This window comes from Drosophila sulfurigaster, chromosome 2R, assembly GCF_023558435.1.
Source record: "Drosophila sulfurigaster albostrigata strain 15112-1811.04 chromosome 2R, ASM2355843v2, whole genome shotgun sequence".
Taxonomy (NCBI): domain Eukaryota; kingdom Metazoa; phylum Arthropoda; class Insecta; order Diptera; family Drosophilidae; genus Drosophila; species Drosophila sulfurigaster.
Genome location: NC_084882.1, coordinates 11,345,019 through 11,372,737, shown reverse-complemented (window position 1 = coordinate 11,372,737; position 27,719 = coordinate 11,345,019). Strand labels below are relative to the sequence as shown.

Below are 27,719 nucleotides of genomic sequence, written 5' to 3'. Positions count from 1 at the left end.
CATTGATAAATGATGTTAACTTTAGTAATAGGGCTGAATGTGATAGTTGTTTATGCCCGTAAATCTTCTAAAGATTGTACAAATGAAATGCTTGAAGAACAAAATGGAGCTTGCTTTTAGTAAATTAAATATTAGAGAGAATTACTAATAGCACATCGATTAGATCTAGTTTGGCTTTAATTAAACAGCCAATATACCATTACATTTAATTATTGCACGTACATCGAATGCAATTAATAGTATAGACCAAGTAACCCACTATGATCATTTACTTGAATCAAATGAAAGTGGGAAAACTAAATGAATCCGATGCAGTAAGCTGCAGACATATGTCAGTTGATTGGCATATGTATGACTAATTTACAACCGATGTAATTTGAATGTCTAATTCATACAATTTATTTCACAGATCACGACGAGCAGTCTGGCGCTACACAAGGGATCGTGCTGCTATTGCGCTGCGCTGGACCTGGCTGTGCGCCCAAGTTGCCGATCTGGAGATGAAGATACGCCAGCACAACGATGTGTACAACGATCTGTATCGCTCCAAGGGCGATGTGCTGCTCGAGTCAACGTCAGCGCCCAAAAATGGATTTGAGGAGCTGCAATCGACGACGGAGGATTTAGCCGAGCAGTCAGCGACGGAACAGCAGCCAGATTGGCTTTGCAGTCGCACGCGTCCATTGATGTTGTCAGAGTTTCGCAAACGGAAGCTCTTCCAGACCATCAACATGCACACAATATCAAAGAAGGCCGCACGCCCCAGCAACATCAAATGTGGCTGCCAATGGCCGCAAGTGCCGTGCACTTTGTGCACTGGTCGACCGGATCCGACGGCACCGCGAGATCTGCCCGAAACGCTAATGCCCCAGAATCGTGTGGCGCTGCTTGATGCCAGCTATCATCCAGTGCTAAGCTTTCCCGATGGTAAGTGAAGTGTTTTCCCTCGCTTCCCAGTTGAGAAAACGGAATGCCTAAAAACGTCTCGTTCTCTTTTTGTAGATGTGTGTCAGTCCGTGCATCTGGAGGCGATTAGTCGACAGCCGGATTGGCAGTATCGTGTGATGCGCAGCCAGGCCAAGGCCGTGGTGAAGAGTATGATGAAGGCGGAACGTGAGGCGCTCGCTCTGAGCGGCGGCGGTGGCGGAGCTGCTGGCTCTGGACGACGAACGGGCGATGCAACAGTCAAGCGTCGTTATGTGCGACGCAAGGAGCGCAATAATAATAACAATAGCAGCCGAAACAACACCAATAACAGTAATAACAACAACAACAACAGCAACATCAATAATAATAACAACAGCAGCAGCAGCAGTAAAGAAACAGCAACAACAACGACAACAGCAGCAGCTGCAATAGCACAACAAAGTGGAGGAGGAGGAAGCATCGTGGGATTGGATAGTGGAAACGGTACTGGTACTGCAACTACTTCTTCTTCTTCTACGCCTACTACAACGCCACTTGTGGCCAACAGTAAATTATTGTAAACATTTGACAAATTCGATAATTGTTTATTAACATAAAACAACAACAATTTTGCATCTTTCTCCTTTTTTCTTTTCTTTTTTTATCTTTTCCTTTCGCATTTCTTTTCCTTTCACCACACTCATTCAATATCATCATCACCGTCATCATCATTTTACACAACAACAACAACAACTACTACAAAACAACCACAACGTAACAACGACATGAACAAACGAAACATTTTGTTTTATTTTCGCAAATTTGTTTTTCGTTTCTTCAAAAACTTCCTTGTGGACTGTGCAGCAGCAGCAGCAGCGAACAAAAGGCAGCATCGTCAGTTGGCCAGGACAAGTGGGAACGGCAGCTTAAATTCGCCGTTGCCTGATCCAAAGCAGCAGCAGCAAAATCATCAATACAACAACCAGCAACAGCAACACAATCCCTCACTGATCTCCAGCGGCAATGGCGCTAAAAAGTCGCGTAAATCTGTCTCAAAGCGGCAACAGCAGCGGCAGCGGCAGCAACAACAATCAGCAAATAACATTAACAACAGACACAACAACTGCAGCGGTGATGATTCCCATTGGGATCAGCAGCAACATAGTCGCCGTAATTCCGCCGAAATTCACGGCCATCGCAATGAACGGTGAGTCGACTCGTATATAAATATAATATACAATTGATTAATCTAATTATTAACCCCACACACAGCACTTCAGAGAGACGTCGTCTCGTCTATGATATTGACAACATCGTGATACCATATAGCATGGCCGCCCAGACGCGTGTGGAGATCCTGCCCTACAAGGAGATACCCACACCAAAGTAAGCAAAAGAACCGGAAGAAACATACTTCGAGTCGATGAAAAGTTAAATACTTGGTAGAAATACCTCAAGTCACAGTTTAATGAGTGTACATTTCTTTTTTTTATTTGTATTGTTGCCCAATCAAATAGTTAGGATGAGTGGCTATAGCTGAGTCTGTCTTCATTGCATTACATTGTGTAAGAAGATGTAAGAATTGCAGCCTAATAGCTTTTAAAGTTTGGACGCATGATCAGCTAGTCAATAATTTATTCAGGGGAACACATTTTAAATCGTTTTGAACCTTAATATTAAACTCTTCAGTACAAAGTACTAGGGTAACTTAAGACTGTATCTTACTAAATATGTTATTTCTAGATTTAAAAGGAATTTTTCTTAACCGTTTTGAACTGCTTCATGAACCACATAATATGCTAGCCTAACAATATCGCTTCTAAGTGTTGGTTATGTGCAATAAATTTGCAGAATAAAGTAATTTAAATTTTGTTAAAAATTTTATACCCGCTGTATAAAACTATTATAACTTTGTACCTCCAATTAATTCGTCCTTTTTGTTTTTGCATATTTTGGTATATTTTCCACTCTATGGTATATTTTAAATGTAGTACTACTATGTATATAGCAAATATGCTATATTAATATAGCAAATATTATATAATTTGATATATTTTTAGTATTTTTGCGGTATATTAATTTGGTATATCCTTAAAATTTGCTTTTTACAATGGATAGCGGGTATCTCAAAGTCAAGGACACCCGACTGTAGCTTTCTTACTTGTTTTAAGACATTCTACTCATAATACTACATATTCTTGAATGTATATTAATTGATTTCTTTTTATCTGCAGGTGGCGCATTGTGGATAAATATAATAAGAGTAATCAACAAAACGCCGCCGGTGAGACACTTAGCAATGGTTGTATCGAAGGGCAAAAAGAGCAAACGAAAACATTGCCGGAAACATCAACTGAATCAGCAACATCCATAATCAATTCACCTGCAGCTACAACAACAACAACTTCATCAACAATCTCACCCACAACATCAGCATCGACAACAACAAGCTCGGATACAAAGGAGCAGAATGAAGCTATTGACAAAGCAGTTGCCGTCAAAGTAAATGGCTTGAAACAGGCGAGCAAGAAGAATTCGCTAACATCAACCAGTGAGAAGCCATTGGAGCAACCACTAAGCAATGGTCTGGTCAATGGCAATGCTTCAAAGCCAACAGAGGATGCAATGCTGAAGCCAGCCACGCCAGTCAATGGCAAAATCAAAAAACATGGACACAAGTCATCAAAAAAGGATACAAAAGAGCCACCGAGCAAGCGTCCTAAGCTGCAGTTAAAGGAGAAAAACAAAACAGAGGCGGTGGCAAAGTTGCCATCAGCAGCCGCCGCCACAAACGCTAATGATGAGGAGGAGATCGAAGACACTTCAGATGATGCGTACATTGTGCGTCATCAGCTTGCGATGCTCGAGGAGAAACGTCTCTACGAGGCCTACCTCAATTTCCCTGGCAACAGTCGCTCGCGTGCCAATCGTCGGGCCGACAGTCGAGCCGAATCGAGTGGCGCCAACACACCAGATCCAGCATCACCGGCCGCTTCATTGCTGGCTGGTGTTTCTGCTGCTGCTGGTGCTGATAACGAGAGTGTTCCCTCGCCGTTGGCACAAACGATGCTATACAATCCGCTCGATTCGCTCAATGCTGATGGACAAACGGGTACGGGAACAAAGCTAACGAAACGTCAAGAACGCCGTCGCACCACATCCCATAAGCTAAAGGAACCAGATCGACGCAGCGCCACACCAGATACTAGAGAGGCAAGTACCACTTTGAATTGATTTTCTTGCATTACTTAATAACTTGTATTTCTTGCAATAGTTTCCACGCGAGCCGCCACCGTTTGAGCCACTTGTATTTCCACTATCGGAGGAGACTTATCAGCGCCTACTAACTGAGTTGCGAGCAGAGCCAAAGGAACAAAAGTTGTCGACATCTTTCAGCACCACAACAACTTCAAAGCGTGCAAAAAGCAAGTCGGTGTCTTCAAATGGCGGAGATGGCAACTCATCGACAGCATCCGGCAGTCGACGCAGTAGTAAGGCCAAGGCCAGCAAGTTGTCCAAGACAACGACAAGGTCTCTGATGACACAGCGTCTGAATGGTGTGAAAAATGCAAAACGCCAGAATGCGGCACGTTTGAATGGAGGCAAGGAACAGCTGCAGCAACATGGTGAATATGACGACGCCAGGGATGATTTTGATCCAGAGGATGACGATGAAGAGGAAGAGGAGGAAGATGAGCTGTTGCTCGAGGAGGATGATGATTACCATTATCTGGCGCCGCCGCCAGAAGATGAACCATTACCGAAAAGCGTTAATGATGACAGCAATCTGTATGATGCGAGCATCGATGCCTATCTCGGCGAACACGATGTGCTCGACGATGAGTTGGCCGATGATCCGTTTATGGATGATGATCCCAATGATCCGGAATGGAAGCGCAGCATTGGTGCGAGGCACGAGCGTATGCGCAAGCGAGTGTGAGATGGCGAGATAGCGAGAGAGAGAGAAGCTTAGCGAATGGCGAGTAGAAAGTACGAGTAGCGAGAGACGTAAGCAGCAAGTGAAACCAGTAAACCAATCCAAAGTTATTAAGATCATATATACAAAATGAATATCATTCGTTCTTATTTTTGTTTTATCAATATTTCGTCAATTTTTTAAGTCGCAGCAAGCAACATACACAAATTTTAACTTGTTTTAAACGATTTCGTTTCGTTTAATGTTCAGAACGCATCGAGTTTCATACAAAATACAAAAATCAAAGCTAAGCTCGGGAACGCATCAAAAATAGCTAAGTTACTAAGTTATTTAGTTATAAAATATATACAAGTGAAGAAGAACACGGCAACCTACACAAAACAAACACTCACACCCATGCAACACAAACAAACACACAAAACAAAAAAAAACTCGTGAAAATATTCAATGTAAATACACAAAATAAAAACGATAGAGATAAATATAAGAGAAGATATGTATGTATGAAATTTATGAATAATCCTAATAATAACTCTATTTGCTAATGATAATAATATTAACTTAGTTTAACACACACACACACATACATCCACACTTATATATAAACAAAATACACGCTTGTTAAAAGAAGGAAGGAGAGAAATAAACAAAACCCACTTGGACTACAAGTCGAAAAGTGTGCTACGTTTTAAATATATAAATATATATATATATAGCTCTACACTTAAGTATAATTTCTAAAGATAGTTATTATATAGATCGAGCGATCTTTAATATGTTAATGTTGATTTCGATATATACATATATATAATTGCGCACCTACAAACAAAACCACAACAACAACAACAGCTGTAAATTTATGCCGTTTTTTTAAAAAGTACTTTCCCCGAAAAATTTATTAATAATTAATCTATATATTAAAATTTGAATATCTTTAAACAAATATGAAGGATGAACAGCGTCAAATGGATTCATGTATTTAGTTATTTTAGGCGCTTTAATTTGTACTTTTACTTTTTAAACAAACAAAAATAGTTGATAATAGCTATAGACACTTACATTTAAATATATTTCAAGTTTGCTACACTCTCAACACACACACACACACACACATACACATCTACAGGATAATTTTGTAATCCTTTCGAAACTTTAACTACTTTTTTTGTTTACTTCAAATTTATGTATTGCTCTTACGTTTCTTTTATTATTATGATCGTAATTATAACAACCTCACAACATTATGTAGCATTCGTTAATTTTTGGAAAAGTGAAAAATGTGTATATGCAAGAAAACTAAGGACATTAAAAAGCAACAAACACAAAATACAAAACTCTATATTCGTAAAAAGTAATTAAAAATCAACAAAAAAAAAACAAAGCATAAAAAATGCAAAATTGTTTTCTTTTAATCTACAACACATGGTGCTAATAAAAATTCCATAGGGCTGGGATGCGATGCTTTAGTTTCAATTTGCACGCCGACAACGTCGCATCAAAATGCTGGTAAATGCGCCGCATTTTCATTCAACGCAATTCATCCTCCCTTTTACTACGCAATTTCTGCATTTCTAGCTATCAACTGTTGTTCTGCTCAACTCCATTTTGTGCCAAGTGCATGTGGAAGCTAAGACGGACAGCAACTTGACACCCAATATGCAGTGGGCGTCTGTGGAACGTAAGCTGCAATCGATCAAGCGAGCACAGGAAGACCAACGACGCAAACTACTCCACATCGATCTAAAGCTTAATCAAATGCTCGGCAAGATGATTCACCACATTTATGTGGAGCAACCTGCCAACGTGGAGAATTACCACAATGCTCTCGGGGCTTGGCAAAATAATTCGTTTAAATTGCTAGAGAATATCAACAAACTGCAGCAGAGTTTAGAACAGAGGGGGGATCATGACCAGAAACTCTCCGAAATACGTGAATTGCTGACGCAGCAAGCGACGTGCACTGCCCAACTACAACAGCAACAGAAAGTAGCTACAGAGGAAACGTCCAAAAAGGAATCAAGTACGAACTTGAAATTGAAAACAACAAATAAAACACTCACCTGCTCTTTTCGTAGTTTATTTCCAGCCTGCCAAGTCCGATTGCTATGAATTGGATGAGCAGCAACGCATCGATGGTGTCTACAAGTTTCTAGAGCCGGAACTAAATGAAGTGCAACGCGACTTCAATGAACGTTACTGCGCCTTTACCGTAGACGGTGGTCCAGCTTGGACGGTGATCCAAAGACGCAGCAAGAACATCAACAATTGGGTGCACTTCAATCGCAGTTGGGACGAGTATCGCGCTGGTTTTGGCCACCTGGACAAGGATTTTTGGTTTGGCAATGCGTTCATACATCGCATTGTCTATCGCGATGACTATGTGCTGCGCATTGAACTGGAAGATCACAATGGAGTTGAGACCTGGGCCGAATATGGGTTATTTCGCTTGGACAGCGAAAGTTATAACTATCAGTTGGAGATTGACGAACTGCATGTGAATAGCACGACTCGTGATGCACTCTCATCTCACAATCATTTGGACTTTCAAGCCAATGAAGGCAACACCATTTGTAATGGTTGGTGGTTTGATGATCAGTGTTTGGCGAAGGAGGAAAATAAAGCCAATTTAAATGGCCATCACATCACTTGGGGCAACTGGCACAACGAATTCACACTGGATGCATCTCGGATGATGATACGACCGCGTAACATTATTGAAAAACTTAACACCGATGATGAGTTCTACACGGAGGACTAATTCTGAAGTTTAAAACTGTCTAAACGATAAACGAATAAGAGTATTCGCAGTATTCCACGTATGGGGAGATTGAGAATTTTTGGTACCGAAATGAACGTTACCGCCGTGGATTTGATACCAAAGTATTACTGCTGAACTCAGCCAGAGTCGAGTAAAGTATCGGTATATGTAGTAGGTTTTTGATAAATAACAAATAATTTTCATTTTATTGCAGGTAATAACATAATTTGTTATCTTACACAGTTTTTTAACTTAATTTAATTTAGCAAAATTGATAATAAATTTAAAAATGTTAGTAAACTGAGTAGTATTGTTTAAATATCATTTAAATCTAAATCTATAGCAAAGCAAACCTGTTTAGTATTTTATGCATTTAATGCGGCGCATTTTTACTCTTTCGACAATCGGTCACACATTCATTCCGACGTTGTTCGTGTGTGCGTGCGAGTGCGACAGCAGTACACGGCCTAGTGCAGCGCGACTTGCAGCAAAGGAGAAAAATTAAAAGAAGTTGTATAGTTTTTTACAAAGAAAGAAAAGTATCTGTCGCAGCGAAAATCATATAAAAAGATATATCGCTTGTGTGTGTAGAAAACTAAAAATGGCACAAAGCAATGGCATCGAATAAAAGTGAAGTTTTTGCGGCCAGGCAACAAAATAATTGAAACAACAACATCTAACCAGCCATACAAAAGGGAAAGAACAAGACGCTACCGCGGCCACTCCTTTTGTGCCCGTCGTTCGTTGTCTCGTTCCAGAAAAATGTGTGTGTGTGTGCGTGCGTGCGTGTGAGTGAGTATTTCGTGCTACGTCCGTGCGTGTGTGTATGTTTGTGTGTGGTAATTGAAAAATTGTGATTAGGAGTGCATAAATTAAAAAGTAGTAGAATTAATTGCATTCATTAGACAAGTGAGTAGGCAATAAAAAGTGAAAATTCTACGCTGCGCACACGAAACAATACAAGAAAAATGGCAAATATGATGTTTTATTGTGTCTGCAAAAGCTCAAGCGAAGTTAACTAAAGAGAGAGATAAGCGAACGAACGTTAAACATAGACACGCATACACACAAATACATATACACAGAGTGACACACACATATAAAGACATACAGCAGCGGAGTACAGCGTGCGTGTGTGTTTATGACTCACAGCTGGCCCTGTGAGCAGTTAGCAAGTGCAAGCAAGACAGCATAAGCGTGAGCAACGAGTGTGCAAACGAGATACGAGATACGTTGCTACCTACGCCAACAACAACGACAACAAAATCGCTGCCGTTTCTGCTGCCGCGCTTCAATAGAATTTCCCAAAGCAGTTGTTGAGCGCGACTAATCGCATTTGAAGAAAATTCCAACGTAGCAAGCAGAAGCAACAGACAGAGGACAAACCCGTAAATAGAAAAGAGAAAAGGAAAACATCACGATCATGAGTTTCACGAAGTGGTTCAAGAAGAAGGAGCAAATCTCCGAGATCGGCGCACCAACAAACTTCCAAAGGCACTTCCATGTCTCCCGCAACCAGGAGACGGGCGATCTCGAAGGTCTGCCCACACCATGGGTGCGTCTGATGAATACACAGATCACCCGCGATGAGCAGGACAAGAATCCGGATGCAGCGTATCACGCGGTCAAATACTACAATTACTCAATCAAGAAGAAGGAGCAAGAGGTGTTTAAGCCCTTCATCACGGAGGATGTGATACACGAGGAGTCCAAAGAGATTGACAATTATGTCAACTACAAGAACAAACACAAGTCCCAGGACATTGATAAGTCCTCCGATGACGATGGCAGTGGTAACTCCACGACCACTGAGACGAGCAGCAGCGGCTGCGGCAGCTCGGCGGCGCACAGCAACAGCAGCAGTCTGAACGATAGCAGTCAACAGTCATTGATACCGTTGGATGCTTTAAACGACGTGATCAAGGAACTGGAATCCAATTTGGGCCGTGATACGCTTAAGCCAGTACCGAGGTCGACGTCGACAGCGGGAAGCAACAGCAGCGGCTTAGAGCCGCCACCGGTGCCGCCCAAGAAGTCATCGCAGCACATGCAGCCACAGTTGAAGCCACAGATTAAGCCAAAGCCACACAGTGTGACACAGCAAAAGTTCCAGCGCATATCCGATCTGCGTGCCATCGATGGCCACGATGATGCAACACAACAGCATAAGATCAACACGGACACGATCATTATAAAGCCAGCGCCCGCTGGCGGCACCAACAATGACACATCGGAGGATGCGCCTGAGGAGACGATATTGCGCCGCTCGAAGGAGAAACGGGCGCATAAAACCGATTCAGAGATCTATGAAGAGCTGCGCGCCATCTGTAATCCCGAGGATCCCCGCGAACGTTACAAAACCACCCAGGAGGTGGGCAAGGGTGCCTCGGGCATTGTATTTATTGCCGGCGATCTGCAGTCCGAATCCCAAGTGGCGGTCAAAACGATCGAGATGAAGAATCAATCGTCCAAGGATCTCATACTCACAGAAATTCGTGTGCTCAAGGATTTTAATCACAAGAACTTGGTCAATTTCCTTGACGCCTATCTGCTAGAGCCCGAGGATCAGCTCTGGGTGGTCATGGAATACATGGATGGTGGTCCACTCACTGATGTTGTCACCGAGACGGTGATGAAGGAGCGTCAAATCGCCTGCGTCTGTCGGGAGGTGTTATATGCCATCAGTTTTCTGCATGCCAAGGGCATCATACATCGCGACATCAAGTCTGATAATGTGTTGCTAGGCATGGATGGTTCCGTCAAGGTAACGGACTTTGGTTTCTGCGCCAACATCGAGGGAGATGAGAAGCGTCAGACGATGGTTGGGACGCCGTATTGGATGGCACCAGAGGTGGTGACGCGAAAGAAATATGGCAAGAAGGTAGACATTTGGTCCATCGGCATTATGGCCATAGAAATGATCGAAGGTCAGCCGCCATATCTGTATGAGACGCCTCTGCGTGCTCTCTACCTGATTGCCGCCAATGGCCGGCCCGACATTAAGAGCTGGGACAAATTGAGTCCAAGTTTGCAGGATTTCCTCGATCGTTGTCTGCAGGTCGAGGTGGATCGAAGGGCCACAGCCGATGAGCTGCTGAAGCATCCGTTCCTCGATGATTGCAGCGAGGTGAAGGCGCTGGTGCCCAACATCAAGGCGGCCAAGAAGGTGTTGCGTCGCAACGTATAGTTAATGTGCAATCAACATCATCGAGCGGCCAGGCTGCTCTATGCGTGATGTGATCCATGAATGGATGGACAACTCCTCTTCTCCTTCCCAAACTAAAACTTCATCACTCCGCTTTTTCCTTGGATATTTTGGAGAAGAATGTGTGTAAATTAAAACTGGAACAAAATGCTGACAAAAGTCTTTCACAATTACAATAAACAACAACAACAAAAGGAGAAAAAAACCAATTTTACCAACCAAAACAATAATTCTTGTACATCGCGGGCCGATAACACCGTTAATTGGTAAGTTTAATCGAAATTGAGAGTATTTTGTAAGAAGAAATATATTGGAAAACATCATGAGTTTTCGAATTGTAAAACTCAAAAAAATGTTTTGACAAAAGAACAAAATATCATTAAGTAATCCCATAAAATGTGCTTTTGTTTTATTTCATTTAATGATCAATTTATCATCCCTAATCGTAGTTTATACTAACTATACTGCTAGCGCAGTGTTTTGTTATCTTAACATGTCATAATCATAAAGTACCTGGAGAAGAAAACCCCCAAAGCAACTTAAATGCATTTTAGCCAATCAGAAACTAATGAAGTTGTGAAATTTCTTGTCGATCTTGACAATTGTCTAACATTTACATGAATGCAAATATAATGTTTGCTCCTTTTGTAAATGATATTCTAGCTTTGTCTGGAAGTTTGATTAATTTGTATTAGTTTATTTCTGCTGGTACATTTGTTGTTTAATGAAACACTGTACACTGTATCAAGGCACATTTTCCTAAGTCTAAAATCAGAAATTTTAAATAGTACAACCCTGAAATATTTGACACAACAAAAAATGTCGACGAATTTTTCATACGTTTTAATTTTTTCAACTCATTTTTAAATAAAAATAAATCTAGGTAGTTGTTCATTTCAAGTTTTTATTTAAAAATTTGACCGTAACTATTTTTTCCGATCTTTAGAAAACCAAGAGGAAATCTATAAAAATGAATAATCTTAAATTATTTTTATACAAACCACTTAATCTGATATGATATGGTTTCCAATATTAAACAAAGTGGTTTCTTTATGTGGAAAGAAAATAAACTATAAAAAAAGAAGAACCCTCAATATAGATTTGTTAAGATATGAAATTGCTAATCAAGATTCCTTTGTACAAAACAATTGACAAAAGAAATGTGGGAATAAGTACAATATTTTATTCCTGTGAAAAGAACTTTTGTTAAAACAACTGAGAAGCAACAACTAATCACCTTTAAGTATAAAACTGCTAATCAAATCGAGAGTCGAGTCGAGTGTGTGCAATCTTGTCGCATATCGATTGTGAACCAACGCAAAACGTTGACAAGAAACCGAAACTGGTTTAGTGGTTCAATGGAAATTGACAATTCAAATCTTTCTCATCTAGCGATGAATGAATGCTGCTTGTTTTTGTGTAAAGTGGAAGGGAATTTTGGAGACACGTTGTACAAATTTAATGACCTGCTCTAAAATCAACTGAAAATTGTGAAACAGAAAAAGAGTTTAAATTTCGATCAAGGTCTCATGAGTGTATTTGCTTTTGTTTACGACGATCATACGCAATTTGCATGTGAATCATCTTTGTACATCATATATGTATTTGTATTTAAAATAATTTGCTTACTAATTCAGTATTTAAATGTGTGTTTGCTGCTCCTTTGATGCTATCGATACTCGATAATAAAACGATTACAGCACTTATACTCCAGTAAGAGCATTAAAGTTTCGACTTGAGCTTTTGAGTTCAAGAGCAACAACAACACTAACACTTGGTTGTTTTTTGTTGCTGAACTAGCAAAGACCCATTGAAAAGTAGTACATACACAAGCACACACAAACATGCAAAATGTGAAGCAACAACAATTACGTATGTGAGTGAAGCCAACGCCATTTCATACGCTTGTTCGCATTTCCTGTTGGACAGCGAAGAAAAGACTTGGAATATTGCTTTGTCTGCCAAAAAGCGTAAAAAATACTCATAATACAAAAAAAAACTTCAATTCACACAGCAGCAGCGTAGCTCAGCAACACCTACACACTCATACGCTTGTAATCAAGCTCAGTATTTTTGCCTTATCAACAACACTTCACTTGCACATACATCTAAACATATACTAACTAAGCTGTCATGAAACCCCGCAATGGACGTCGCTTTTTTTATGTTTTCTATTCTTTTTATTTTATCAAATTGTTAGAACATTTTTTATAAGAATTTAAGTTGATTCTGATAAGATGGCAAAAACTTGCGACGCGATCGCAGTCTGTTTTTCTGCCTGCCTGCCTGCCAGTGTTGCTGTGCAGCTAATTGTAGTTGCAGTAGTAAATTTCGCTGCTATTGTCTCTTTTCATTTTGTTCATTCTTTCCGTTTGTTGTCTGCATTTTTTCTTCACTCACCGCCTTCCACTTATTGAATTTAATTGCTTGTGCAGTGGCGACGACGACGACGACGCCGCTACTGACTGCTATGAGCGACGGGGACGGACGACAGACGTCACATTGCGCTATTTATACGCTCTCACTTACACTTACACTGTTGTTACTGTGTAACGCTATCTCTCTCTCTCTTTCAAGCTGTCTGTCCCGCTCCTTTTTTTACTCACTCCCCCACTCTCAGTGTGAGTGTGCGTGCACTTTTCTACCGGATCTCTGGCTGTTTATTTGTTTATATTAGCAGCGGCAAATACTTTTGCTTTCCGTCGTACTCCCAAAGAGGGGAGAAAAGACAGAGCGGCAGTTGTTTGTGTATGTGTGTTTGGTGAGTGTCACTTTCTGATCGGCAAAGTTTCATTTTGTTGCTTTTTATGCGGATACATTTTGAGCTTTTGTGTGCCAAATGTCTTAACAGAGGCGATAACAAACAACAACAATAACAATAGCTGACAGTGACACCAGCAGCAGCAACAGCGCAGCGGCAATACAATGAATAATCATTTTGCAAATATTTAACTCAGGAAATCAATATGGGCTTTTAAATTGCATGTGCCCTACACAAGTACATATGTACATACATACATACAAACAGAGAAATGTCATTTGTATGTGTGCGTTTCCAGTTTTCTTGCGGCGGCTGCTGCTGCTGCAGTTGCATGCTGCCTTTCTGCCGGCTGCTGCTGCTGGGAGTGGCACTGTTGGGGCCAAAGTACAATTTCAATTTCATGCGTGTGCCTTGTGAAAGGCCCTAAGGCACTCATACAAATGTGCAAATAAAAAGAATACATGTACACAGGCTTTCGTATATATGTGCTTGTGTGTTTATGCAGATAGTTTGCGCCTGTTTCGCCACCGACATTGAACGGACGCCATTCGTGTCTGTAAATGTATGTGCTGTATTACACATGGATACAAGCAACTACATAAGTATTTGTGTCTGTTGTATGTATTTGCCTAGACGAACGCCCAAAACAAAAACAACGAAAAAAGCACACGCAAAACTGAGCAATGTCTAAACCCATTTCTTTGGTGCGTTTCGTTCGATTTGGAACTTTTAGCGTCCAATCCCACCGCAATGATAATTTCACCTTGCGCGCAAAAGGTTTTACGTTTTGGTTTTTCTGTTTCTGTTTTGGCTTTGTTTCGTTTATTGAACCACATGAGTCTCATGCCTTTGGCTCGGTTTGCTTGTTGTTGTTTTTGCTGATACGCGGAATTGAGTGTAGATGGATGATTCACTCGTTATATATTTTTGGGGTGGGGAGGGAGAATTTCGTGTGGCGAGCTCGTTTTTCATAACAAACATGGCAGCGGTCGACCTCCATTCCCACCACCCTCGCCTGTAGTTCGTTTGTTGTTACATTTTGTGCGACATTTTGCATATGCATCACGCAAAAGCCCAACAATATAATAATTATATGTAATACACAAATTTCGTAGGCATTACGTACATCCATCTGATATTATAGAGTGGAGTGGAGTGCTTTGAATTTTGCAAAGAAAAAAACACTCATCCAACAATTGCACATTGTTTTATTGCAGTGACTTGTTCAACATGTTCCACATGCACTCCACATGACACAATACACAACGCGACAGCTATACAGTCAATGAGCTTTCATAGCGGTTTTCATATTTGCAATGATATTTTTGCTGTGGATCTTGGGCACACTTGGTACTCAAAAGTGGAGCATGGCGCTGTTTTCGAGGCATAAATCAGATGCCGCTGCCTTTTGTTCCCATTTGCATAAATATAAAAAAAAAACTACAGATAATTGCCGACATAACTGTGTTTATACCGCGCACTTAAAATGTGTAATGAGAGTGTATAGTCGACTATATCAAATGTGTTGAGAAATTCTTTCCTTATAAACAGAGAGAGAGAGAGAAATGCGTTTGCTTTCGTTTGAAAAGCTCTGTGGACTCTGTTGATTGTTGGTGATCAAAGCCGAGCTTACGAGTGTGTATGGTACGTGAGTACATTTAAGAATGAGTATTTCGTGACGTTAAATCGATATTAGTTTTTTTTCCTAAATTGAATTGAGGATATGTAAATCACGTAAAGAAATTAGAATGGGAATAATACGGCAAATGCACTTCCGTAATGTTTTTTTTTGTCAATGGAAAAATGTTGTTGTTATGAAGTGTGCGAGAGCGAGAAGTGCGATTCGAGTCTTATCTGAGGAACCATAAATAAAAATACAAAAAACTACTTGTGTAACAAACAATGGGAGACGAGCTTCGAGAGTGGCACGGCCAGAAATGTCGCTGGGATTTTTCATTGAAATTTAAGCGTGACTTTAGCGCGGGCGCTTCACATGCCGATAAATACGCATACACATGAATGCAAGCATATGTACAATCCCTCACACACACATAAATATATCGTATACATAAATTCATACATACATATAAACAATTATTGCGCTGATAATTGACTGTGGGCATTGTGACGCGCGCTCTCATCGCCAACAACAAAAACAACAAGACGGTCAAATAAAGAAAAATAATAACAAGGCGACTTTTGTGTTTTGTATGCCACATACCGTGCACTTGCTAATAAAACGACCTGTTGCGCTTAGCGGCCTGTAAAAATTATTAATAATAAATAATAATACAACAACTAACATACCTCTACATATATAATATATGTACATAAATAGATTCAACTAAATATGAGGAAAATATGATTTTAATTATGCAGAAAGCGGGCAAGCAAAGCCGTGAAATCGCATAACTCGCCGTAACGCCGCTGCCCACAATTGAAATGCACTCGAGCTCTTCTTCTTCCACGTCCCCATCAATGCCATTCGCCCAGAATGTCTAACATGATACTTTGTTGTTCAATTTTATACATATGTACGTTTTCTTTCTGTTGTTTTTTTTTGTTGTTCACTCTGGTAACCTAATCAGCTGCGTCGATATCTTAATCGCACTGATAAAGAGCGGCAATTGATAAGACAAGCGAAATGAGTACTTGATTGGCGAGTCGAATAGTTGCTTGGCTATTTTCAACAATATCTGCTACACAATACTTGCATGCGAGTGTGTGCGTGTCTTTGGTCAGGGCTCATTGAAATTATGCAATGCTTATCGTAATTAATAAAGGTCGAAATGTTAATTGAAACAAAGTTCAAGAGTACTCGCATACATCTCTATAAATATGTATATGTGTATGTCTCCTCCCTCTGTATTTGCTTAAGCTGTTCAATAGCTACATGAAAGCGATTGTGTTTGTGCAGACATTGATGCAAATATTTACCCTTAATGCAAAAAATCAGTAGTGTGTTTGAATTGCCGTATATGAATCGGACTTTAAATTCAGTAAAGGAAAAAGATTGAAATATTAAGGTGTCTTAATATAAACTTAAACAGGTAGAGAATATGCTGACTCAAAGATAAAAATATAATGTCTGATAAGCAACACGTTTATTTGCCTTTGATATAAAAATACTATAAAATGACTCATAGACTTTTTGTAATCGATACACGCAAATTAGCGTCAGCTCACACTGAAATGCACATCACTAATGTTAAACTCTTTCGTTTTGATTTTTCGTTTACAGCAACTGCAGCAGGTGACGGACAAATGTAACCAGAGCTTCTAACATCAGCAACAACAAAAATGCAAGGTGGATTGCAGCGACGTCGCAGCGGGAGCATCGTCATAAGCAACAACAAAAGCTCGCATGAAGTTTTGTTTTGGTATAGATTAGAAGGAAGCCGGCCTAAAGTTGTGCAGTTGTTTGACTGTGTTTTGCTTACTATTTTTGTGTTTATTTTGCCTGAGACATACGATATACATATGCATATACACATACATACATCTATAGATACTTATATATTAAGTATATATGACTGGCTGAGTGTGCCCACAGTGTATACCCTCTAACGGTATATGCTAAGAATACGATTTAAATTACAATTATGATAACGATACAATAGATTAATTATGTTTCATTGTATGCGTACACACACACGTATTGTTAAGTGGACAGTAGATGGATAAATGTTTACATAGTATATACATATACATAAATGTGATTTAAGCGATTTTATCAAAGCTGCATAATGCAATTCTACATAAAATTCGTCGTAGTCTCTAAGTGCAACAACTAAAAAACACAACAAACAAATTAAACATGCAATACTTGTTGTAAATTACCAAAAAAAAAAGATAAAGAAGATAAGATGATAAAATGGAAACTATATTAAAATGTAACAAGTGGAAATGAGTGTGTAACAAGTGCCATTAGGACTTAGCTAGCAGCAGTGAGTGACACAACAAGAAAAACAAAAACAAATAAGAACAAACAACGATAAACAATTCCGTAGAAATTCGTATTACCAATCTTAATAATTAGCAGCATTCATTACCTACTAATGAAGTATTACAGATCAAAACTATACCCCAAAAGTTCTTTTTTAAATGTTGACAAAAGAGTTATATATTCCATTTAAACTAGTACAAAACACAAAAATACTAAGACTAACATAACCGGAAAAACAGTTGTCGAAATTGAAGTTTGCTAAGAATTGCCCAAACATAAGAAAAAATTGACTGCCATAAAAAGAAATGCGCACAAATTATGAATACAAATACAATATCAATTAGAGAATTGAGTAACGACAAAAAAAGAACGGTAATGTGTGTGTCAAAAACTGAATGATAATTCTATGTAGAGTTTATATTGTATACAAAACAATATTGTAGAATTGAGGCACATAACTAAGTAGTTCCCATGGAAAATTTTTGTGCAGATGCCAAATACAAAAACAAACGTGAAATGAATAAACATAGCAACAGCGGAAGCATAGAAGTGAAAGGAATTGTGAAAAGTTAAAGCATAAAACCTTGGCCAAAATCGAGTCTTCGTCGAGTTTACGTTTCGGCCTTTTCGATTTAGTTGAAATATATTATGCTCTTTCCAATCAAAGTCCGATTTTTTCTCCAATTGCAAAACTAGTCTCTTAAATAATCAGTGTTTTGGAAAGAGTATTGATATCTTCGGTGCGCCGATGCTTAGCTTTGTTTACTTGTTAATATACAAATCAAATGATATACAATTATTTTTTATGTCGTAGCTTATTAGTAGAGAGGTTTTTAACTCGTTTCCACACAAATCCGACCGTCACAGATTTCTTATTGCGATATTAGTAGCTATCGACTGCTGCTGCAAAACGGTCATAGTTAAATTTTTAAAATCCTATTTTAATGTAATTGAAGGTATGCAAATAAATAGTTAATTCAAGCATAGCAAGGGAAACAGTGAAAATCAATTTCATTTCGATAACACTTCCAAAATGTCTGCCATTTCTAACGATAACTTTTTCTATCGTCCTTTTAGTATTTTTAACCGATTAAAACACGTTTCTCTTGCAACACATTTGAACATCATACCAGAGATCTTATCAGATACAGATTAATAAATATGCAACACATTCAGCAAAATATTAAGTACGTAATGCGTTTTTGCATAATTTAGAGCTTATATTAAAGGAAATTTGGTTATTGGCTTATGGACAGTGTATTAATTATTATTAGGAAAAGGCAAAACAACGAACGCAAAAGTATTTTCGGATATATTTGCAGTTAGGAAAAGTATTCTGAGCCAGTTTTGCTGGCATCAAAACGGAGACATACCCGAACATACATAATCGCAAGCGCATTTAAAACAAAATTATTAACGAACTTGTAAGTTTAAACACACAACAAAAAGGCAATGATTACAATTAACGAAAAGAAACGAAACTTAAGTCTTTATATGGTAGAATAAATTTTTATACGCAATTTTTATTGCAAATTGTAAAAAAACACGATAAACAAAAGAGAAATATGAAGGAAAAGGAACTATGAACTATGCAAAAAAAAAACTGTATGTCATCCAAGAAATTTTTATAAATCCTTAATCCGTTGTATTCGTAACTTATGCAAATTATAAATAGTATATATACAATATATTAAAAATACATACGACAATTGGCGCTATTTCAATTAAATGTAGTTAAAATACCTAAATATTATGCATATACATACAAATACTTCAAAACGGAAATAACGAACACATGTGTAAAATATGCTTTATCCAAAATTGTTAATTTGTTTTTTTTTGCTCATCATGCTTGGTTCACTTTCGTTTTGCACAGAAATTCCACAAACACACACACAAAAAGTTGAATGCATTTTTTTGCAATTTACTTTGCATAACTAAGTCGTAATCGTACATTACATTTATCTATATACTTATTTTAATTGTAATAATTCAAATTATTTTTGCAATTTATTATTAAACATTTATTTTACAGAACACTGATGAGCTGATAGTATGAGAAATTGAGTATACATATATAAATACAATATATATATTTAGTTATAATCTATTATATAGACTCTATACGCACACCCACTACGATTATTATTAAATTAACCGCTGTCAGAAGATCGTTTCCGTACAGTGATTTACAATTTTATACGCACAATTGTATGTATTACTTTAGTTTGCACTGTCATTTTTATTTTGTGTTGTTAAATATATCGTTATTTACTTATTCGACCAAAGCACTTTATTCTTTTATTACACCCCCAAGTGTGTTGTTACATTAAGCAATTGGATGCTTTTAAATTTTTAAAAGATTAACGTTAAGGTTTGGTACATTTGAAGTTGTTGGGTAATTAGAAGGGTACATGTTACACCATCTGGTTTTATTGGTATAAAAAAGTGGTACATTTGCACCGTGGTAGGTATATTTATACCAAAAGTGGTACATTTGAAAGTATAAGATAGGAATACCACCAAACCGGTGAATTTTGATTTCTTTGAAGACAACATTTTGTACAACGTAGAAAATATGTTTATCTACAATATGGTAAGCAATTTGTCAGTGTCTATAGCCAAATATCTTCGCGATATTTGCCCAGCGAACGCAGCTCCTTTATCTTTTCCAACGCCGTCCTCTCATCCAGTTGCAGGACACGTTGCAGACAGCCTCGCACAGTCTCCTCGATGGACTTGGATATTTTCGCGCCATCCGCACAAATGTACATCACGGTCGATGGTTGCTGTAGCAGATCAACAAGTTCCGATGCATCTTTTTCGAGCAAATCCTGTACATATTTTGGTTCATCACCCGTTGAAGTTCGAGAATAACAAACACGTAAACGTTGCAACACTGAAGTTGTTTCCCAGTGGCTTAGTTGCTGTTGCTTTAGAACAGCTTGCAGTGTTTTAGCTCCAACATAAAGCCAAGTTTGTCCAGTGCTCTTTGACTCACTAAGCTCCTTGTGAGCCAAAAATCCAAGGAATGGAGCAAGCGCTGTGCCAACTGCTATCAGAATTTGATTGCCTGGTAGCTCGGCAGCTGTGAATCGAAAGCTGTTCTGTGTGCGTGGATACACAAACAACTTGGCCACTTGCTGCTCCTTGACTAGAGACAGTTTTGCGTCCAGCATGCTAGTTGTTACACCTGGTTTCTTGTCAAGAATTGAGTAAATGATCCTCAGTTGCTTTGTGTATTCCAGAGGACTGTTGGCTATAGAATAAGGACGTGGCAGCAGGCGCGGCAAATGCTCCACTAGCAACGCTAGTGTTGGCATGCAGCTCCCGCAAATGTCGAGCAGCTGCATCAAGCACAGGCCGCGCTCAAATATGAGCGATTGGTAGTGAGCGACGCCTTGTTTGGCGGAGAGACTTTCCAAAAAAGCACGTTCCTTGACATCGCTGGTACAATTGCCCAACGCACTGAGGAGCTGCTTGTGCGGCACTCCATGGAGATTAAGATAGAAGGTGAAGATCTCACGAGGAGTCGCTGATGTTGGTACATAAACGGGCACTTTAGCAGTCTTCTTAGTACAGTTGGGAACTAATCGAACATAACAAGTGGTGTCCGCTTGCTCAGTCAAGTTGAGGCGCTGCAGTAGCTTCGCTACCACATTGGAATTATTACAGGGCAACACGGCCAGTGTATCTCCGGGATCGTAGATCAGCTCAGCCAGCGGTGTCAGGTCCAGTGTTAACTCCACTACACGTTTGGTTTCTGTAGCTGCATCGGCGGACACCAGTTCTTGGGCATCGATTATGTGCACAGCTGTGGGTTTGTAATTTTCACGTACGAATGGAAACTTTAACTTCTCATCGTAGTCTGGTTGAGCACATGGCTTAGACTGCAACATATGAAGCTTTATGATAGGTATTTTAAAGTACATGACAACACTTACCTGTTTTGCATCGGTAAAGACCACTTCAAGATTACTTTCCAGTGGCTTGGCTGCAACATACTCAGTCAACGTATAGGCGGCAATATCCAAAACAATTGGATTATCCATTTGATCGGTGTCGCCCATCGTCAGAATTGTGTGACCATAACAACATTTCTACAATATACGTTAGAGGATATACCAAACAAAATACAGAAAATACAAGAATTACCACTTGATTTCACTTCAGAAAAATACGGAATTGAAAAAGTAACGGTTGTTTTGCATACGAATTGAAGTATAAAATTAAATACAATAAAAATACTATGAAACAGTCCTTCAATAGCTATGACAACGTATTGGACTCTTATAAATAGTGTTTGTTTTTAATAAATAATATTTATTTTCCCCCGACGCCTTGGCAACTCTGTTGCGGTGTGACTGCATTTTAGGCAGCACGACAATCAGCGCCAGCTTTTAGGGTGACCTGACTGCCAAAATTAAAGAAAGAAGAGTTAACCTGCACTGCAGACGCACAATAAATAATACGAATCATCACAGACAGCCGATTAAACATTTCGGAGAAAACATTGTGAAATTGTATAAAGTCTACACAGCATGACAGAAAAAACAAGTAGCGAAGACGAGTTCCATGATGCGCTCAGCGAACCAAATCCATCCGTAAAAAAAGTTTCAACAACAGCGCCAGAAAATGAGAAATTAATCGAGGACATCATAAAGAAGAACAGCGATTTACGACTAGACGCGGATGACGATGATGAGGAGGGTGCTGCTGGTGGCAAAAGTGACGTCGACGACGATGATAAAAAGGAAATTTTACAACCCGATGGCGAGTTAAGCATTGAAGAATTACAGGAGCAAGAAAAAGGTTTGAGTTCCGAGGCGTTGGATGCGAATAAAGAAAAGGCAGCGAAACTAAAACTGGAGGGAAATGAATTCTTTAAGAATGAGGAGGCGTTGCGCGCTGTGGAAGTTTATACGGAAGCACTCAACATTTGTCCTTCAGCAAACAGCAAAGAACGTGCCGTGTTATTTGGCAATCGGGCTGCAGCCAAAATGAAGCTATCATCGAATAAATCGGCCATTGACGATTGCACCAAAGCCATTGAACTCTATCCTGAATATGTGCGGGCGTTATTAAGGTATGTGTATTTACTAATTTTATAATTAAAAGTAATAACCGTAATCTTTGAAATAGGCGCGCAAAGCTTTATGAAGGTGAAGATAGACTGGACGAAGCTTTGACGGATTACAAGAGCGTCTATGAAATTGATCCAGGACAGCGGGAAGCTCGTGAAGCAAAAATGCGACTACCACCTCTGATCAATGAGCGCAATGAGAAGCTCAAAACCGAAATGATGTCCAGCCTAAAGGATTTGGGCAACATGATATTGAAACCATTTGGTTTGTCCACTGCGAATTTTCAAATGCAACAGGATCCCAATTCCGGTTCATATTCCATTAATTTTAATCAGAAGAATAATAGTTAGTATGGAATGCAGTAACGTCGTGATGTTTGTTAAACGCTGAGCAATTTTGGAGATGAAAGAAAACATTTAAAATGCTTGTTGAATGTGTTTTTGTTGAGTGGGACGAAACAGCTGATTGGGTTGGAGTTGCTGTAGTGTGACCGACTATTGTGTGTGAACCTGCAGTCAGTGTGACCTGATACGCGCAGAAAACAGCTGTCTTTGACACCTGCTGTCTTCGCTGTGACGAAAACTTAAAAAAGAAGAAGCAGAGTTCGTTTATAGAAAATTGGGATAATTATTTTACTTTTTTTGCAAAATTACAAAATTCACATCGTTGCAGCTTACAAAACACTTGCAACTTTGGGGCTGCTCATTGTGAGTTGTGCGCTGAAAATCTGCCGAACTCCTCAAGTGCCAATGACAACGTCGTATTGGAAAGTCTTTTGTGTTGTGTTATGACGCTGTGAAATAATAAATTAGTAAATCAATTGCATAGCTATTATTAGCACATTGAATGCGTCCCAGTTGCATTTGACAGTTAATGTGTAGCATAGCACCCGACACATAATTATGTTTCGCAGTCGAAGCTGGTTCGGCGGCCCTTGGGGTGGACGCCCCAAAAATCGTCTGTCGTTGGAGCACCTGAAGTACCTGTATAGCATTTTGGAGAAGAACACCACGGTGTCGGAAAGCAATCGTGGGCTGCTGGTTGAATCACTGCGCTGCATTGCCGAGATACTCATCTGGGGCGATCAACATGATTCGCTGGTCTTTGAGTAAGTATTTTGTTCGCATAATTACAATGATCAAATGATGTCATTCTGCTTTGTTTTCTAGTTTCTTCTTGGAGAAGAATATGCTTTCGTATTTCCTGCACATTATGCGTCAGAAGAGCGGCGGTTCCAGTTTTGTTTGCGTTCAGCTACTGCAGACTCTTAACATACTCTTCGAGAACATACGCAATGAGACTTCCTTATGTAGGCTTAAAGGATTTGTTTATAATGTTGTAGTATAATAGTGCCTCTTATTTTATAGATTACTTGCTGAGCAATAACCATGTCAACTCCATTATGGTGCACAAGTTCGATTTCTCAGACGAGGATGTTATGGGCTATTACATACTCTTTCTAAAGACATTGAGTCTTAAGCTCAACACACACACTATACACTTTTTCTACAATGAGGTGCGTTCTTATTGTTGTTGCAAAAAAAGTTGAAATAATGTTAGAATATTTTTTAATGCTACAATTGGTTCGTGTCATTAATGATCTTAAGTAGCAAGAACCTTTTTATACATATACATTTACTTATTAATAACGTATTTATTTAATTTTCTTGTGCAGCACACGAATGACTTTCCACTCTACACGGAGGCAATAAAATTCTTCAATCATCCTGAGTCCATGGTGCGAATTGCGGTGCGCACAATATCCTTAAACGTCTACAAGGTGCAAAATGATAGCATGTTGCGTTTTATTCGCGATAAGTGAGTAGAATAGTTAGATCTTTATATATTTAATTTACAATCGCATCTCTTCTTGCAGAACTGCTGCGCCGTATTTTAGCAACTTGGTCTGGTTTATCGGCAAACACATCCTGGAGCTGGATACCTGTGTGCGCACTGATATCGAGTCAGTAGTGATCATCCTGCTTAATGTACATCTTAACATATTTTCCTGTACTTTTTGCAGTCACCAGTCGAACCAAAAACTCTCCAATTTGGTGGCCGAACATCTCGATCATTTGCATTATTTGAGTGATATATTACTGCTGGACATCAAGGATCTGAATGCTGTGCTCACCGAACATCTACTGCATAAGCTTTTTGTACCTTTGTATATATTTTCGCTTACACCAGCGCCTCCTCCGCCCTCGCTCGCCGTCGTCACACAGAATTTAGCTGCTGTGTTGAATCGCAATGTGGATATTGATATCCAGGAGATGCACAATCCACGAGTGAGTTCTATTGTCGCACTCTACCTTCTATCGCTAGTTTTTCTGGTCGTAACACATGCGCCGCTGGTTCATGCTTTGGCCTGGGTGATACTCAATGGAGATCACAGCGTTTTCAAGGAGGGTGCGGCCGAGATACTCAACTCGTATGTCGAACATCGCGAGGTGGTTGTGCCTGGCTTTGGGGAGCCACACGAGAGTCTTGAACAGGCGCTGGACACCGTAATTGGCCACACGCAAAGCACAAGCGCAAGTTCTGGTACTGATGCGGTTAGCGAAGATAGCGGCGTTGAATCAACGCCAGCCACATCAGCATCGCCGATCAACAGGCACATTGAAACCGTTGCTGAGGCGGCAGCCACAAGACTGCGCAACATTACCGACGAGGAGAAGCAGCGACTTCAGCAGACGACCTCAACAACAGCGCAGCAGGGCTACGCAGAGTTGGCCAAACCGTTTCTGGACACTGTGCTCCAAGCGCTCGATTGCACAGAGAATGATTACTTGGCGTTGTTATCGCTGTGCCTCATCTATGCCATGTCGCACAATCGAGGTGAGTTCTTGGGATCGTGTGCTAACTAACATTAAAGATTCATCGCCATGCGCCAGATTCAGCTCGATTATCCAAGCTAACTCTGCTCTCCTCTGTCTCTCTCACATTTCACGCTCTCATTTTAACGCTTGGTCTTTTGTCCATATTAATAAATGTGTGTGTACATTATAATCAGATGGTATGTAACTACGTAACCTTTCCATACTAATCTAAAACAAGTCTCTGCAAAGACTCTACTCACATTTATTCATTTATTCCGCAGGCATGAAGAACGAGTGGTTCGAGCAAGTACTGTCCAAGTCGATGCATGGCTCGTTTAGCTATCGCACAGCGCTCATTGAGCATCTTCTCAATATCATTACGATGTCGAGTCAACCAGGTAAGAGACGCTAATCGCTCATAAGATAACTTTTCTTAAATATCGATTTGTTTTTGCAGCTTGTCGCATTCGTTTGATCACTGTGGAGATTGCTCTGGAGCTGTTGCTCACCTTTACCAAATCTGCGGCGGATGAGGCGCCCTGCATAACGTCTACACAGCAAGGATTACTCTTTGGAGCACGGAATCAGTCGATGGTTGTACTGCGCAACTTTTACAAGTCGGAAGATATATTTCTCGATCTGTTTGAGGACGAATACAACGAGATGCGCAAGGCGCAGCTCAACGTTGAGTTTCTCTGCATGGACTCGACCATTTTGCTGCCGCCAACAGGGACGCCGTTGACGGGCATCGGTTTCACGCGTCGTCTGCCGTGTGGAGAGGTGGAGAAAGCGCGTCGCGCCATACGCGTCTATTTCCTGTTGCGGCGCACATGCCAAAAGTTCTTGAACGAAAAAGAGTCGCTACTGCCGCTGACGAATGTTGTGAATCTGGTGCAGGTGGACAATGTCCTTGATTTGAGTGAGTAGACCACAGCATTGCAATTGCAAACTAAACTCAACATGTTGCTTAAACTTTTGCAGATAATAGCGACCTGATTGCTTGCACTGTGGTGTCGAAGGACAATGCAAAGCAGCGACGCTTTCTGGTCATCGATGCGCTGCAGCTGATACTGGTGGAGCCCGATGCCAAGCTGCTGGGTTGGGGCGTTGCCAAGTTCGTTGGTTTCCTGCAGGACGTAGAAGTGCAAGGCGATAAAGACGATTCACGTTGTCTGCATATCACTGTACATCGTGGCGGTGTCACACACAATCGCACGCCTTTGCTCTCGGCCAAATTTCTATTTGATGATCACATACGTTGCATGGCAGCCAAGCAGCGGCTGACAAAGGGACGCAGCAAGGCGCGACAAAAGAAAATGTATCAAATAGCCCAGTTAATAGAAATTCCCGGCCAACTGGATTCGCCTTTATATCCAGTCGGTGGCACAAGCTCACACAGTGGCGGCAACACGCGGCTCGTGCAGAGGGGAGGCTTGACGGCAAATCGCGTGCCAGGATTTGCTGCAGTGTTGCGCAGCAATAATAGCGCTGGTGTAAGCCGCACCCAGATGGCACAGAATCGATCCTTGGAGGGGTAATATCATAATTATTAATCAGCAAATTAAGAATCTAACTTTTGTTAATATTTGTAGCCTACGCAACGAGGGAGGAGGACGCTCACGACGTCGTAGTCCCATCACTGGAGCTAGTTCCCCATCAAGTCTGCGCCCAGAAAACTTGGATCGCGATCGTTCGCCAAGCATGAGTGGCGGCAGTCACAGCTCTTCGCAGTCGCGTGAGAACTCACAGGCGCGCAGTTCCGGCAATCGGTCCCGCGAGGGTAGCCCAAGGATGCCGAGACCACGGTAATTTATAACACTTCACGTTACGAAATACCTTTTTCATTACTAACTCTTCGTTTTGCAGCTCGGAGGAAATTCCGCTGGAAGATTTTCAGCATTCGCGCAACAACAGTCCGCATTCACGCAGCAGCGTTTTAGGCAATCCTTCGCCTTCCTCCCGTTCTCACACGCCCTCTCGCATGCTGCACTACGATCAGATATCAGTGCACAGTGCCTCACCCCGTGAGCCCTCATTGCTGATTGGCGGTACGAATGCTTTATTGAGCCCCTTGAATGGAGGCGTAGCTATTGCCAGAGAAGTGCTGCCAGTGCAGAGTTCCGAGGAGACTTCGTTTATAGGTAATGATGGTGATGGAGCTACGGATAATAGACGAAAAGGCAGGGGCACAATTGAAACTGTTTAAACTATAATTAACTGAACTTAGTATTGCGATGACGTTGTAACTATATGTGCATAATTTTAAAGTTTAATTGTCGCTAAAATTGTGTTATTCCAACTAA

At 40.3% G+C, this 27,719-nt stretch overlaps 6 protein-coding genes across 24 annotated transcripts in view; 5 read left to right on the top strand and 1 right to left on the bottom strand.

The window, feature by feature from the left end:
- LOC133836533 (platelet binding protein GspB) overlaps positions 1-5,313 on the top strand; it is a 9,694-nt gene extending 4,381 nt beyond the window's left edge. The window contains exons 4-9 of one of the 16 annotated variants that reach the window (XM_062267092.1): positions 410-927; positions 1,003-1,473; positions 1,771-2,113; positions 2,179-2,292; positions 3,141-4,133; positions 4,192-5,313. In XM_062267092.1, coding sequence (XP_062123076.1) covers positions 410-927; positions 1,003-1,473; positions 1,771-2,113; positions 2,179-2,292; positions 3,141-4,133; positions 4,192-4,846 — 3,094 coding nt within the window. In that variant the 3' untranslated portion in view covers positions 4,847-5,313. Of the gene's footprint in view, positions 1-409; positions 928-1,002; positions 1,484-1,770; positions 2,114-2,178; positions 2,293-3,140; positions 4,156-4,191 lie in introns of those variants that run through there. The other 15 variants (XM_062267079.1, XM_062267078.1, XM_062267077.1 and 12 more) reach the window with 15 other exon arrangements.
- Positions 1,756-27,719, top strand: LOC133836535 (protein CLEC16A homolog). Of its 3 annotated transcripts, XM_062267093.1 has the most exons (11): positions 23,166-23,705; positions 23,767-23,906; positions 23,965-24,113; positions 24,273-24,415; positions 24,474-24,560; positions 24,621-25,435; positions 25,698-25,814; positions 25,874-26,335; positions 26,398-26,950; positions 27,009-27,221; positions 27,283-27,719. In XM_062267093.1, the coding sequence occupies exons 1-11, from the start codon at positions 23,500-23,502 to the stop codon at positions 27,620-27,622; spliced, it is 3,225 nt and encodes a 1,074-aa protein (XP_062123077.1). In that variant the 5' UTR covers positions 23,166-23,499; the 3' UTR covers positions 27,623-27,719. The 3 variants fall into 3 exon arrangements, with proteins under 3 accessions (XP_062123078.1, XP_062123077.1, XP_062123079.1); XM_062267094.1 differs by lacking the exons at positions 23,166-23,705; positions 23,767-23,906 and adding an exon at positions 1,756-1,759; XM_062267095.1 differs by lacking the exons at positions 25,874-26,335; positions 26,398-26,950; positions 27,009-27,221; positions 27,283-27,719 and adding an exon at positions 25,492-25,613.
- On the top strand, positions 5,694-7,869 carry LOC133836540 (angiopoietin-4). The gene is made up of 3 exons (XM_062267100.1): positions 5,694-6,349; positions 6,419-6,863; positions 6,919-7,869. The coding sequence occupies exons 1-3, from the start codon at positions 6,344-6,346 to the stop codon at positions 7,599-7,601; spliced, it is 1,134 nt and encodes a 377-aa protein (XP_062123084.1). The 5' UTR covers positions 5,694-6,343; the 3' UTR covers positions 7,602-7,869.
- On the top strand, positions 8,001-19,185 carry LOC133836536 (serine/threonine-protein kinase PAK 2). 2 transcript variants are annotated; one of them, XM_062267097.1, is made up of 3 exons: positions 8,001-11,072; positions 16,809-16,833; positions 16,875-19,185. In XM_062267097.1, exon 1 carries the CDS (start codon positions 9,025-9,027, stop codon positions 10,786-10,788), a length of 1,764 nt encoding a protein of 587 aa, XP_062123081.1. In that variant the 5' UTR covers positions 8,001-9,024; the 3' UTR covers positions 10,789-11,072; positions 16,809-16,833; positions 16,875-19,185. The 2 variants fall into 2 exon arrangements, with proteins under 2 accessions (XP_062123081.1, XP_062123080.1); XM_062267096.1 differs by having other exon boundaries at positions 16,809-19,185.
- Positions 19,342-21,618, bottom strand: LOC133836538 (methionine synthase reductase). Its single transcript, XM_062267098.1, has 2 exons — positions 21,458-21,618; positions 19,342-21,403 (listed from the first exon to the last, which is right to left on the bottom strand). Exons 1-2 carry the CDS (start codon positions 21,581-21,583, stop codon positions 20,129-20,131), a joined length of 1,401 nt encoding a protein of 466 aa, XP_062123082.1. The 5' UTR covers positions 21,584-21,618; the 3' UTR covers positions 19,342-20,128.
- On the top strand, positions 21,911-23,024 carry LOC133836541 (tetratricopeptide repeat protein 1). Its single transcript, XM_062267102.1, has 2 exons — positions 21,911-22,599; positions 22,656-23,024. Exons 1-2 carry the CDS (start codon positions 22,055-22,057, stop codon positions 22,945-22,947), a joined length of 837 nt encoding a protein of 278 aa, XP_062123086.1. The 5' UTR covers positions 21,911-22,054; the 3' UTR covers positions 22,948-23,024.